General features: G+C 36.8%; 1 protein-coding gene across 9 annotated transcripts in view; it reads left to right on the forward strand.

Moving 5' to 3' along the window:
- UNC79 (unc-79 homolog, NALCN channel complex subunit) overlaps positions 1–13,722 on the forward strand; it is an 85,381-nt gene extending 71,659 nt beyond the window's left edge. For all 9 annotated transcript variants that reach the window (XM_015865399.2, XM_015865402.2, XM_015865403.2 and 6 more), the window contains 7 exons: positions 196–285; positions 2,662–2,837; positions 4,174–4,360; positions 5,963–6,160; positions 8,021–8,098; positions 11,871–11,912; positions 12,438–13,722. In XM_015865399.2, the coding sequence (XP_015720885.1) occupies positions 196–285; positions 2,662–2,837; positions 4,174–4,360; positions 5,963–6,160; positions 8,021–8,098; positions 11,871–11,912; positions 12,438–12,638 (972 nt within the window). In that variant the 3' untranslated portion in view covers positions 12,639–13,722. The remainder of the gene's footprint in view (positions 1–195; positions 286–2,661; positions 2,838–4,173; positions 4,361–5,962; positions 6,161–8,020; positions 8,099–11,870; positions 11,913–12,437) is intronic.
- Positions 13,723–15,338: the final 1,616 nt, after the last annotated feature.

Consider the following 15,338-nt stretch of genomic DNA (forward strand, 5'->3'; position numbering starts at 1 on the left):
TCATCAGATAGGAGAACAAATTACAGTGAAGAAAAACATTAAAGAATGCCTATTTCTAATTAAAATAATTCAGTTAAAAAGTAAAGAATTTGAAATAGACAAAAACAAACCTGTGTTGAAGTGCACAGGAAGCAAAGACAAAAACACAGACTTATTTGAAAGCTGGTACTTAAACTTGTTTCTTTTATGTTCCAGTGCGGAACAGCAGCAATGGAGTGCATGAGGCAGTATGTTGGGGAAGTGCTGGATTTCATTGCAGACATGCATACCTTAACCAAACTGAAGGTTGGTTATGGGCATATATAAAATTTATGTGGAGTTTTTGTTGTTATAAATATGCTCTCTATAATTAACCTGTCTGAAAGGAACCATTGTAGGCCTTTGAGGAAGACTGGCTTGTTTTGTTTTGTTTTTTTCTTTGTTTTTGTTTTTGTTTTAATTTATTTGTATTTATCTCACATGCTCACTTGCTCACTTTCCCCTTGTCCTCTCCACTATACACTGTGCCCTGGAGGGGACAATATTTTGCAGGATAATACTCTTACTAAAGAGTAAGAATTCCTGTGAAATTGAAAATCCCATCTCTTGAAACCCACAATAACCTTGTTTTACTGGACAAAGTACCTTTTTTTGTATGTTCTTACCCCATTGGCCCTATGCCTTGAATCCCATTGTGATTTAAAAGAACATCTTCAGTGGGAGAGGCAGCCTTTTGTACAGTAGCTGGAGTAGAAATTTACTTCAAAGTACAAAATAATTAATCATTTTAAACTGAATTGAATTGCCTTCTGACTGTATCCTTTAAAATTATTCACCCATTTCTCTTCCAGTTCAGAACTACTTTCAAAAGAGATTGGCAAATAAATCATAAATGAGAAAGCGATACATCTGATTGGCCACTTCCATGGAAACATAGGATGGGAAAAATTCATTTGCAGATACTTGCTGATTATCCTCTTTTCTGTGTAGAAAGTTTCTGTGGGAAGATTTTTTCCATTTGTGCTTTTGCAAAGTTTGAGTCTGAGCTGATAATTTCTTATGCTTGGTAGGGCTATTTATTTAGTGCATTTGTTATACCTAGATATAACTGGGACATGAACTAAAACTTTACTCACCTTGTCACTTATATATTTTTCTATTAAACTAAAAGCTCCCCAAATGTGTATGCTGTGGCATTTAAAATGAAATCAGAACCAACTTATCAAAACTGCATGTTGCATTTGTTTGAGTCCATGTTGTCTGAGTCCATGTAATACAGGTCTCTACCAAAAACATAACAGAGACAAAAAATGGTAGTAATTCTATTCATTTTGAAGAATAAACTTTGTCTGTCTTTAAAAGACAGTTCTTATTTAACATAATGAATTTGAGAAGTCGGGCTTTTCGCTTTCAAATTCTAGTAGGATCGTAAGGTAAACTTATTGTGTGCTTCCAGCATTGTTGGGAAAATACTGCATATATTTCAAGGTTAGAAATAGTCTGAATTTTAAACAAATTCACGACATCTTGATTTACTCTCTTTTAAGCTGATTAAATATAATTAATTTTGTTGCCTGGAATTTGTTAACACTGGTGTTCCTACCAAGCTGTACGGTTTCTTACTATGAATTTGTATTGTACTATGACTATCAAGCGTATCTGGACTAACCAATTGCCATAGTGAATATCATAGGACTTATATGACTAGTAAAATTTCAGCAGCAAAAGTTGAATCATCTCAACTTTTCAAATTTTCAGCTTTCAAAGTTTCAATTGTTGTGTGACATTTTTCAGAAGAAAAAAATTAAAATTGAGGAAAGATTATTAAATAATATCCTATAAAAATTCAGCAAACAAATAGTTCGTGTTATTAATTAATTTCCAGTGTCTTTGATTCTGAGAGTATAAGTTGCTGGGAGTAAGATCCTGTTATAGAATATTATTGATCACTGATTTTTATTCTTTTATAATAATTTAATTATTGATAGCCTTTTTTTCTTATGCAAAACATATATATACACATATGTTCTGCATGTGTTCTGTTAGTCCAGAGACAGTAGGTAATGCAAAGTTAGCTCAGCTCAAAATAAGAATTATCTTGAGGAGCACCAGTGAAGCATTCCTTGCAGCTGTCAAAACAGCATAATAAGTTATTTTTCCAGGAAGAAATATATGCCAGTGTCTTGGTAAAAGGTTTAGCCCTTGTACTTCCAGGGCTTAAAGGCATTTGTAGCAAATAACTTGAGCAGCACAGTCATATCATTGGTGAAGGAGAGGAGGTTTATTTCTGTACATGGAAACAGGATTGCACAGTTCTGTTGTGCAAAGAAGGCATTTCCTACCCAGGATGCTACTCTTTTGAATGGCTGGATTATTATATTTAGTTAAATTGTCTGGATGTGCAACTATTAGTTTGCACTTACCAGCTTTGAGTTTTTGGTGTAACAGATGCTTAGACATTTTGTACAATTAATCTTTTGCATAGGCTCTTGAGAACATGGCCTCCTTGAAGAAAGCTGCATCATAATACTCTTACTAATACAGAGATTGGAGAATATTTTAAATCTCATTTCTAAGTTATATTCTGTAGTTTTAGACACAAGATAGAGACATCAAGAAAGAATGAAGGGAAGTGAAACAGAATGCTCTTTTCAGGTAGGAAATAAGATCTTTGCTTTGCAGAGTCATATGAAGACTTGTTCTCAGCCACTGCATGAAGACACGTTTGGTGGTCATCTGAAAGTTGGTTTAGCTCAAATCACTGCTATGGAAATCACACGAGGAAACCACAGAGACAACAAAGCTGTGATCCGATATTTGCCTTGGCTTTACCATCCTCCTTCAGCAATGCAACAAGGGTGAGAGTGCTTTTCCACAAAAAGGAACACAAACATGAATTAGTAGTCTCCACAGAATTCTGTGTTTGTTGCTAGGTTGAGTAGTTAGGATGCATAGTTGGGACTGGTGGTCATGGATCAATGAAAATGCTCATCAGTATCTCCCTGATCCTTATCTGAGAAGCTCATCATACTGATGTGCAACTTCTTATCTTTATAAAGAAGAGCAAAGCGCTGTCCTTTGTCTTACAATGCTAACAAGTGAGATGCTTTGAGTGTAGCTCACTGGACTGTATTTTAATGAATCTATATCCCAGTCCCAGCTTTGTCTCAGGCGTTTTGCCTGGGCTTCTAAGAACTCAGCTGTTTGCTCTCCAGTCCTGCATATAGAACATACACGGGTTTTAAATAAGGAGAACAAGAAACTCTCTGGGCTACAGTTTCTTATTTGTAAAAATATATTTTATATTCTGAGGTGAAGATGTGGACTTCCTGTGAGACCCTGTATGTATTTGAGGATGAACATTTTATCAGCCTGAACAAAAATGTACATTAATGGAATGTACCTTTGTTTCTATGAGTCCTTGACAATGACTTCAATTTATAAATGAGTGAGAGTAGTGAGTGGCCTACGATGTAGTGATTTGTTGATCTAAAATATTTATTTTCCCATGCCTATGTGTTCAAATGGGTGTGTAGTTTGGACTGTTTCACAGGAGGGGTATAGCCAAGATGACTCCAGAAAATACTATTCTTTCTTAGATTAAGCATGGAGCTTCATAGTTAAGCTTTTCTCTAGATGGTGGATGAATAAGTCACGAAGAAGCACAGTCTGCCCACAGAAGAATGCTGTCCTAATGTCCAGGGGGAGACAAAGGAAAAAAAGAAATGAACTCCACTTGGAGTTAATGTATGGAGAAGTGGAACACAGCAAAAGTAAGGCAGGGCAGAGCACCTGTGTCTCAGAGCTAGCTGTGGAATGAAGAATACCTTGTCATGGCCTTGTCAGCTGTGTGCTGTCCTGGGACACAAGGGGAAGCACTTCTATTTGGGCAATCCTCATCTGATGATTTCTGTGTAAATAATCACTGTGTGTGGACCAGGTGAATCAGTGCATGTTTTATACTTTTATTGAGACCACTCCTTAGGCCACTCCAGTTATGTTCAGTTGGACTTGTTCAAGGTTATGTCAAATCCACTAAGTTCTGTGTGGTTCTAGACTTCCTGTAAGCTGTACCAATTATTTGTGGCTCCAGAACACTTAAGACTGCATCTGCAAAGTGTTTAAAGAGATTCTTTGTTTTGGGGAAGAAGTAGAAAACTTTGCAGCATTATAAAATCCGCTCTTTCTTGACAGGCCCAAAGAATTCATAGAATGTGTTTCACATATTCGTTTGCTGTCCTGGCTACTCCTGGGGTCACTGACACACAATGTTGTCTGTCCAAATTCTCCATCATCTTGCATGCCTATTCCACTGGATGCAGGTTCACAAATTGCTGACCACCTTATTGTTATTCTGATTGGGTTTCCAGAGCAATCGAAGGTAAGGGATTCTGCATTTTAAGAGGAGATGTGGTGTATACTGGCCTTACTCTTGAAAATATTTATCACTAAGTTGTATTTTGATTGTGATATGAAATTTTAAATTCCACAAATATTATCAAATCTATGTAATGTAAACTAGTATCCTATTTAAAATGACTTATACTTCCAGCACAGAATCCCACAGACTGTTTCTGAAGTAATCCAATTATGCTATTTTGAAAGTTTAAGAACTCTCTGCCTTTTTTATGTTAGAGAAAAGATTCCACCAGATTAAAGCAGGCCAACATAGCGATGTTTATTTATTCTGAAATAAAAAGGAGGTCTAAAACATTAAAATCTGACATCTAGGGAAAGAAATCTCAACAGTTTCTCTTGCATACTTAGCTCTTCATGTATAGAAAACTGGTGATGAAATAATTACAAATAAGCTAAAGAGATTTTAACTTTTTCAGAATATCTCAGTACAAGAGAGGGGAAGGACAAACTCAATTCTAAAGTGAATCTTTAGCAATAAACATCTCTGTAGCAAATCTCTGCAGAGTTGCTAGTTCTTATGTAGGCGTACATAAGATTGTATTGTATAACCTGTTAATGGTGCTGTGATCAACAATTAATTGCCAACAGTGATGGTTCAAGTACAACTTTTTGTTTCTAAAGAAGCTATTGGCAAGAGAGTTATTGCAAATCATAAGCAATTTGTGACAGTAGCTAAATACAGATATAACAGTACACTTATACCAACCAGGATTTTATTAACTGCAGAAGCAGGAGGATTATGCTTACTTCTAGTACTTAAAATCCCCCTCTAGTACTTAAAATCCCCCTCACCCAGCCAATGCACTGGTGCTTCCCATTCATATCTCCTGGCTTTTTTTTCTTTTTCCTTTTTTTTCTTGTCTTTTCTCTTCAGTCAATTACTTCTTTCCTGTTACCAAGCAACCACTGCAATATTTGAGGTGGTCATACTGCCAGAAAGCATGGATCACTGTTGCACTATACAACTGAGAAATAATTTCTGACCAGTAACATCATTCTTTTAAGGGAGTAGTTAATGTTCAGGACTCCTGGAGCCTCATACATTGCAATATATAACATTTATTAGCAAAGTCATGCTTGAGTCCACAAGATGAATTCTCTGTTAGCTTCACAGAACTTACTTTCCTGGACTGTGAGCATCTGCGTCCCAGCAAGAGAGAAATAGATAGCAGTTGTGTGATGATGTATTTTGTGTGATACTCTTCCTTGTAGGTCAGACTAATAGATGTATGTGATTGGTGCTCCCGGCTTCCCATAGATGGTAGGAATTTTACAGCAAGAGTCTCAGTACTAGTCTTTAGTACCTGTTCTGCAAAACTAACCTTTTCTTTAGAGGGACTGACCTTAATGTTGTACACTAAGACTGAATGGGGTTGTGCAAATGCGGTTGTTAGTCCATAGATATTACTACAACATGATTAGTTCCTAATTGAAGAGAAACATTCAGGAAAGTTAAGGGCAAGATTGCACAGTGCAGTGCATGAGAGGGGGTACTTTGGGGAAAGCCTCTGCATTATACTCCAATACACTTTTTTTCTATAAGCATTGTCTTCTATTTCTACAGACATCTGTTCTGCACATGTGTTCCCTCTTCCATGCATTTATATTTGCTCAGCTCTGGACAGTGTATTGTGAACAAACAGCAGTAGCTCCAACTGTCCAGAATCAGAATGAATTTAGTTTTACAGCAATCCTTACAGCCCTGGAGTTCTGGAGCAGAGTGACACCTAGCATCCTACAGCTGATGGCGCATAACAAAGTGGTGAGTCAGATGCTGTGCACAGATTTGTATAGGTTAAGCTTGGATGGGGCTTGGATTTGTTTCCACATTTCAGTGGAATACAACAGTCTCTGAATAACTTTTAAAGCAACACCGATGCTTTGAGAAATTAAAGAGAAAGCTAGTTAGTATTGGTTTAACCTTGCGGTGGGCCTGAGAGAGGGTATAGCCAAGATCAGCCTGAAACAGAGGTGTGGTGATCCAGGGCTAGTCACTGCTTGTTGGGTTGAGGGGTCTCTGCTTCAAGTCTCATTTTATATATCCCTGCTCTTCCCACTGGTCCTATTGCTTCATTTTTCTCTGCCTCACACAGGCAACTGAGTGTTTTAGAATAATTCCGTGAATATCCTTTTCAGGTTTGTTTGTTTGTATGTTTGTTTGTTTTTTACCAGACAATGGTGAATAACACACAGTGCTGATGCTTCACTATTCATAGCCCATACTGATTCATACCTCTCCTTCCCACTGACTACATGCTCTATGCATGCAGGTTTAGGGTTGAGAGCTTGTTTATGATGGGCAAGATGTATTGTTAGCCACTTTCCAGAAAGACATGACGAGAGTGGTACCATTACTGTATGTTAATGATGGACTGACTTTAATGAGAAGATAACTAGTAAGTAGGTGAGAAAGATTCTTTATAGATGGCCTCATCCTCTATGCAAGATGCTCTGAGTTTTCATTCTTTATTATTTCTTTTGCTGCTTTTTTTCCTCCCCTTCTTAAAAAGGGGGATTATTTAGTGCATTTCCCCCTTCTCTTTGAAGGGAATCTTTCACACCACCTTTGGAGCTTTGTAATTGCATAGGAACGTAGGTTGTATTTGGAGTGTCTTTGACACTCTTTCCTTGTGTCTCCTCCATATCAAGAGGCAAGGGACGTCTGAAATTGTCTTTAAATGATACTCCAGCCACTCAGTGGGAGCTGTACATAGTGCAACTTACTAGCCAGTTGTTTAGTCAGACACAAGGGAAAACGTCAAACTTTAGGACAAGGATGTGACCTGGAAGCCTCAAGTTCCAATCTTTATTCTCAAAGCGTCTCATTGTGTGGCTTCAGTGCCAATTATTAAAGTATTTGCCTTGGCTCTTGCTCTTTGACATGTGATAACAATACTTGCTCATCTCATGTGGGTGTTGTGAGGTTAATTCATGTTTGTGTAAAGCGCTTTGAAGATAAAAAAGACTACATTAGTTTATTATTGTCAGGGGAATTTACACGTAGTTTATGCAGGCACTGTAAATACTCACTGTTGACTCAAGGTGTTTTTCTTGAACTTATGAATTTATATAATATAAAACATAAAATGTTGTCTACCAGCAAATAAATAATATCTTCATCTGTCATAATTAATCATACAAAATGGAAGAATTATGGATTAGCTGCCAGTTCAGAACAATAAATTGTCTTCTGATAGTAGAAAAAAAATGTTTTATGTGACTATGTTAATTTTCAAAGGATTTAGTAAATAAAAATATCAATTTTTGACACCTTGATTGATGAGAACTACGCAGCAAAGGCAAGTAAAAGGATTTATGTTGTCTGAAATGAAGAAAGCTGAAGACAACTTGTTTTGATGTGTGATAGGAGTTAAAATTCATCAAAGTCTGAAATATCTGACAGATGTTGCTGCATTGGGAAAACTAAATAAGGAGATGTGTGCCTTATATGTACATATTATCGTAGGTGTATTTACTAAATACGCATCTAGTGATTCAGTATAACTGCCAAGCAAACCAAAGAAGGTTTATTTAGGGTTTGTTCAGTGTACGATTGTACAATACTGGTTATTGATTTGTTTTAATTCTTAAATTCTTTTTTTGTTGTTTCTTTTCTTGCAAGATGGTGGAAATGGTATGCCTGCATGTGATTAGTTTAATGGAGGCTTTGCAGGAATGCAACTCTACTATCTTTGTAAAGGTAGGTATACCACAGTATGCACATTTAGTCAAGGATGTTGTATATCAATTGTGGTTACTAGAGAATGGTACCTGCAGCTCTTAAAAACAACAACAAAAGTAGAATTTGAATTTGAAATTGACTAGTGATCTACTTCCTCCTTCAGTTGTTGCAATGGTCTTATTCACCTAATGATCTCAACTAGTATCTCTGGTCTTACAAGAACCTCTAGGTTCTGTCTGAATTTTCAGCAATTCTGTAATCCTAAATAATCACAAATCCTTTGGAGATCACCTCACTGATCAGTTATCAAATTCTTAAAGGTTGATAACAAAGCCTTATTCCACAGTAGTGTATTAAAAGCCTGGGTGTCTTTCTTAGTCAAATATTGTTTGATAGTAAATCTTTCTAATGGATGTGCCACAGGCTTTTTTTGATTAAAGAAGTCAAATGAGGCATGCTTCATTAATGTAAAACTACTTTTGAAATCAGCAGTCAGGCTCCTGAGCATTTTCTGAACTATTCAGATCAGGTCAGAATAGCTTGCAAAACATTTGGGGTAGCTGCACAAGCATGAATCAACTATACTAGCCTTTTTTTAGTTTTTTCCCACTGTTTTGCCATCACATTATTCTGAAGGTGTTTCCCCTCCCCCCCCCCAAACAAAAAATTATAACAAACCAAGTCGTTAGATGCACTCTGAACATGGCTGATATATGCTGGTTAATGTAGTTCTTCAGTTGCCATAAAGGAAACTTAGCACTAATGTTTTACTCCCATCTTTTATGGTGAAGGAGGAATTGAAAATATAGTAACTAAAATGAAAGGATTTGATGTTAACTGACCTGAAAATATTCACATTCATCGTGAAAATACAGATTTACTGTCAGTAATGTCTCAATTCATCACAAAAGTTCCGTCACTGTAGGGACATCAAAGTAATTGTCACTGTCCCTAGAGGAGCTGGGGGCAGTCTAGGATGTCCAGAATTTGACAAGGATATGTCTTCAAAGAAAATGGAAGAACAGCTTTAAAGCTGTCAAAAGAGATGCTTTTGGGGCTAAATTCCCCTCAGAATTCAAACATACACTTACAGAGGGTTACATTTCAACAATATGCTAAATCAGGTTAAATCAAGTTTTGTTACTGCAAAATCAAGCTCATAAGCTTATGAAATCCAGTTAATGTGCTTTCTTTCATGCTCAGTGGATGGGAGGTGGAAGGAAGAGTCTGGATGGCCAAATCCTATTTACTTAATCCTAAAATGCAGTCATGAAGAAACCATACACAGACATAATAGTATGTTAGGACTGTAGCCCCTGTTTCCAACTTTTTCAGAACTAATTAATTGTGTGAGTATTTATCCTAGTTTTTTCCCAACATTCTTTCAGCAAATATAGTAATTCCTCTTGGAACTGAGCACAACATTCACACTTTGTCTACTGCAGCATCTTTTATTCCATCTGAAGAATCCAGGTGCTGCAAAAACTTCTTGCCAATGAAATCATTATGTAATTATGTGTGATTCAACACATTTCCAACGCATCACAATGAGAAGGTTTTGGATGATAACAGGCCCTAAATGGACATCTTCTGAAAATCTGTCTTAAAATTTGAGAAAGAAATGGAAGACATGAAAAATTCATCTCTCTCTCACTGAAAGAAGTGCTGTCTTTGTTGCTGGTTATAAGCATTCTTTTATCTCCTCCTTTGCATTGGTTCAGTGAGGATTCCTCTTCCAGATACATCCTCCAGATGTGTTGACCTCTGCTATTAAACTCATTCTGAATTTAGCAGAGACATATCTTTGATTGCTTTCTATGGTCTTTAAGTGATTTTCTGTTTTCTTGGAGGATGGTTTTGGGATCTGATTTTAAACATTTTGACTGATTTGGTGAGGAAAACAAAGTTTATTTCCTGTGAAAATATTTCAACCATTATGTTTATTTTTTTCCTTCAAAATGGGCAGAGCTGAGGAGCCAGAAAAGCACAGTAACTGATCTACTCTCCAGCCTGGCTTCTGTCAGAACTTGCACTGGAATCAATGTGTTGAAAATATCAATTCCAAAAATCGACAGTGACAGCAGTCTGTTCTTCCAGCTGTTTTTTTCTAGCCAGCTTTATGTATTATTCCTTTGTGTAGAAAAGACTGGCTGGGAATTAGGTCATAAAGCTTAAGTGCTTCAATAAAAATTTCTTCTTCTCTCATTTATCTAAGTGGCAGCTGTAGGAGTGGAGGGTTTACTTTCTTGCGTCTGAAGCAGAATGTTAGTTTTCCTCCATGTGTCCATATTCTGGAAGATGGAAGTGGTGCTGGATGACATTAATCTTATCTAACCTTAGACTTCTATGGCATAAATATCAATATGAGCTAGTTTCCTTGACTACCCTTTTTAGTCAATGGATATAAATACATATTTTTAGGCCATGACTCATCTTTATCTATTTTAGATATCTAGTTCATCTTGTACCAAAGCAGTGATGAGAAGTGCTTATTGTTTTCAGCTGATTCTAAAAGATGACCAGTCAGTTGGTTTGGATGCAAAGGGAGGTACCTTGGCCCTGAGGAAAATTCCCTTCCCTGTGTTTTCTGCCTGCCTTCTTTCCTTGCTTGATATACCTCTGACACCAATTCTGTCTCTACTGGCAAATTTCACAGTGAAGTCACTAATTCTGGGTGAAATTTCAGTTATATTTGTTAATGGCAGTAGGACACGGAACATGGATTTTCACTATACGTTTCCTGTTCCCGCCTCTCCAAGAATCACATCTGGACTTGGGGGCACTAGATGTTACTAGGCACTTCATTTAGTGTGGGAGTCCACAGAATGACATAGAGAATTCCCACACCTACTGCATCTGGCTACTTTCCAGCTGTTTTGGCATTCATCTGTCTGTAAATGCTGAGGTCCTTTATTTGGTAGGTTAAATAATTGGTCCTGACAGATCTGCATATGATTCTCCAGCAAAATAGCACTGAAATTGAAACAATTATCATTCCTTGCACAAGGCAAACAACACTTTATCTAATGTTGTCAATAGTGATTAGGTTTAACTTGCAGCTCCTGGTAGTGTAATTGGTACATTGCAAATTAGGATGCCATTAAGAAGGAACATTTTAGAACAATAATCTTGGTGGTTAAATTAATATTAGAAAACACAAATACTTCTGTTAGAAGGGCCTTTCTGTCTTCTAGAAGATTGTCATGTTATATTTACTCAGAAATAGGAGTTCTCTGAGGAGCAGGAAACTGAAACAAATATCAACATTTCTACATAGTTAGGAGAGTATATCTGTGCTTACAAGCATACAGGTCACATTCTACGATGAAGCAGTGACAGTGACCTAGTGGCTTATGAAGTGCTGGTTGCTATTTAAGTATCTGCCCCTTATAGGAACTTCCTGTTTTTTCAATTCTTGATGGATACTTCACAATGTGGAATACATACTATATTCATTCTGTTATTGCTCACCTACACATACAGATACGCCATCACAGGAAGAAAAGTGATTTCCATTAACTTTTTATTTTTTTATTTTAATTTTGCACTCTCGTCATTGTCTAAGGCAATCCCTAAACAAGACATCAATAGATGCTACTGGTCCTTCATCAACCTACAAACAAACCTACAACCTTCTTAATCTCAGAGAGTTATCTGTGACAAAACATGCATCACTGAAAAATAACCATTTTGGAAACTAAATGAGTTAGATGTACCTTTCTTTGTCTCACAATTACTACAGCATGTCTCCAGTCACTTGTATAATAACAAAATACGTCTCTTCTTGCAGCTAATACCAATGTGGTTACCAATGATACAGTCAAATCTTAAGGTAAGTTGTTTCTCATCACTTGTCCTTCTTATCTTGTGTATTTCTTTAAATTCTGGAAGAAGGGTTACTAGACTTGGTATCCAAACTCTCTGAAAATAGGTCATTTTGACACATCCAGGTGAACTGGATAGCTCAGCACTTCAGAAGGTCTTGGGTATCTTAGCATCATCAGCTAAGATACGTGCCCTGTGCTCAGTCCTGCTCTTCCTTTCCCTTTTAAAATACTTCTTACTGGGTTCTGCAGCCTAGCCTTTTATTTTTTGATGAAGTTGTTGTTCCCCAAGCTGTGCTTTTTTTGTTCTGGGGTTGCAAATCCTGTAACAGATCAGGACTGGGAGTCTTAGTGAACTGTAGGCACATTTGTCATTCATGGCAACACTACAGTGCAGGATGTGGAAGAAGGAACATGTCACTGGGGTAGTGCAGGAACTTTCCCCGACCAACAGCAACACTTGATGACAATAAGTACAGTACTAATGCATATATTGAAGGTGATAAACAAAGTATTTTGCATTATTTCAACAGCATTTGTCTGCTGGACTCCAGCTACGCCTCCAAGCCATCCAGAGCAATGTCAACCATCACAGCCTAAGGATCTTACAGGGGTCAGGACAAATGAACAACAGCTCGTCAGTGCTCCGCAAATGGTTGCAGTGTACCCAGTTTAAAATGGCTCAAGTAGAAATTCAATCATCAGAAGCTGCATCTCAATTTTATCCTCTATGATTCACATAAATTGATCCAAATGTTAATTTTTAGTCTAGCAATAATGGAGTTAGAGCTGTAGAACACCTTTTGTAAAAATCAGTATACAGAGTATATACTGTATCTATACTTTTTAGCCTAGAACAGATTGTGGAAAAGTTTATGTGAAGCTAAAAATCTGATCCTGCCAGTTCTTAGTTATATTAATCATTTATACTCAAAGGAGCAGGATCAATTGGTATTCAAGTCCGCATTCACAAATGTGTATTTTACAGGATTGGACTCAAATCTATCTCATTGTACATATCTCTATGATCACTGAAATATCTCGTTAATAAATGTTTCTTTACGTTATTTTTGAAGCTAATACAAAAATCACCTTTCTTTAACTTCTATTTTTTTTAAAACTAGAATCGTGGGTATTCACAAACACATGGAAGTGCTATGTTGCTATTTTTTGATGATAAAAAAGAGAACTGGCTTTTTAGGAACCTTTATAGTTATTTGGGGAGATCTCTTTTCTTTTTTTTTTTTTTCACATTCACAGCTGGCAATGCAATAAAACCTGTCACTACAAAACAGTGTTGTTCTAATGAGGCTTTTCATCATCATCTGGGAAAACAACAGCTTTTAAGGAGAGTTATTAAAAAGTGCACTTAGAAATTAGATTGTTAAACCATGCCAATTCATTTGTCTTTTTCTTTTCTTTAAAGCTGTTTTCCAAATCTGCCAAGCCTCATTTAATATTTTTTGGAATATTGCTTTTACTTCATCGATGCTGTGCTACTCTTTGTAGGTTTCATAAGCCTCTGATTTTTGTGAATACTGTATTGTATTCTTCTGTAACACTTGTATACGGTGCAATTAAAAATGGATAACTCAGACTTATTCTGATTGATGTCTACGGAAATTGTATTTCGAGACTTCAAAAAGAGCATGGTTGGACCTGAACATTTGCATAACAATATTAACAAATTGCACCATTTGCATACTGTTGCATTGAACACTATGTTTAATAACAAATGGGTTTTAATATCATAAAGAAACTCAGCCAAAGCCTATTGAAATTTAAGAAGATTCAATAAATTCAGTGAATTTTGCCTCAGATCTTAAGAGCATCATGATTTACCACTCCTTGTAATTAAATCTGTGCAATCAGAGTTGTATTTTCTGTATTTATTACTAATAATGCTCCGACCAGAAGAATAGCAAACACACATTTACATTTACATTGTGTTTTTGAGTGCTATTAAATTCCTGGACTTAATTACCACTCTAAGAACTAAGATTTTTCCTCCTAGATTGTGTAGAGATGCACACCTGTAAGGAACTGTCTGAATATGTTTTAGTTGTTGTGGAGAGTCTAGCTTTCCTCTGTAATGATGCTGAGGAAAGACAGAAGTAGAAACGGAGATATGTCTTTAAATGATCATTATACTTATAAACCAACAAAACCAAAACAAGAGAAATCCACCAAGACAAAAGATTGTAAGGATATGCTAGATTGCTCGAAAGATACCTACTAGTGTTTTCAGTGGAGTTTATCAGAATAAAGTAGAGTAGATTCATTGTAAGCAGTTTTGTTGCAGCAAGTTTTGCTTGTTTTTGACTTGCGTCTGACTAAGCAGAGGTTTTGAGCATTTGCAAAATATTTCTGTCTTTATTTGAAGATTATTAAGCGATCTACCAGAAAATAAATGCATATGTTTTAGGTGTAGATTCTTGTCATGCTGAATTGAGATTGCACAGATTTGCTTACACTGATATGGAAAGACTTCTTTTCAAATGTTCACAGTTGTAACAGTGAGGGAAAGAGCACTTTTTTCTCCAGCTTTTTACTGGCCATGAGGAGAAAGTTGTTCCTCTCTGGGTGTAGGATTTTGCACTTCCCCTCGCTGAACTTTATGAGGTTCCTGTCAGCCCACTTCCCTTACCTGACTGAGGTCTCTCTGGATGCATCACAGCCCTCTGGCATATCAGCCATTCCTTGCAGCTTTGCCCCATAAGCAAGATCATTAATGAAGATGTTAAACAGGACTTGTGAGAGTATTGACCACTGGGGCACACCTGTAGTTACTGTTGTTAACTTTGGCCTTCAGGCAAAATGGAGCTGTGGATTTTGGTTTCAATGCGTTTGACTCCTTCCTCTCCTGGACTGTATCTTGTTCTTGCTCATTTACAGTATTGAAGATATCTTTGCTGGGCTAACACACAAATAGGGCCTGAGTTCTTCTGTGGTGGATTCTGGTGTGATATTAATGAAATGGAAATGTGATTGGTTCCCTGAAAGTATGATGTGCAGGTGAGGGATTTCTGCACTGCTTGTATAGCCTGGTGAATCTGAAAGACAGCAAAGTGTGGGAGAGAACATGAGGGCCTTGGGTATGAGAAAGGATGTTATCTTGGGTGGGCACAGTGGGTTTGTGGAGACTTAAAGGATGAAAGCATTTCATTTGTGGTAAAGAAGTTTATCTTCAAAAGTCACTTCTGGATAGTAGATGCCACAAACAGGCATCTCAATGGATAATTAATGTAGGCAACATGGTATGAATGTTCTCCCTGCATAGCAAAATCTGTCTCTAAGTGTCTAGTATTTAGAATGGCAAAACATGGAAAGAACACAAATATAATGGTGGATATATGCTTAAATTAAACACAAGCTAAGCCAGACATGCTGAATCAAGGTCCATAACAGATTTTGTACAGACTCTTTAGGAATTC

This window comes from Coturnix japonica, chromosome 5 (genome assembly GCF_001577835.2).
Source record: "Coturnix japonica isolate 7356 chromosome 5, Coturnix japonica 2.1, whole genome shotgun sequence".
NCBI classification, from domain to species: Eukaryota; Metazoa; Chordata; class Aves; order Galliformes; family Phasianidae; genus Coturnix; species Coturnix japonica.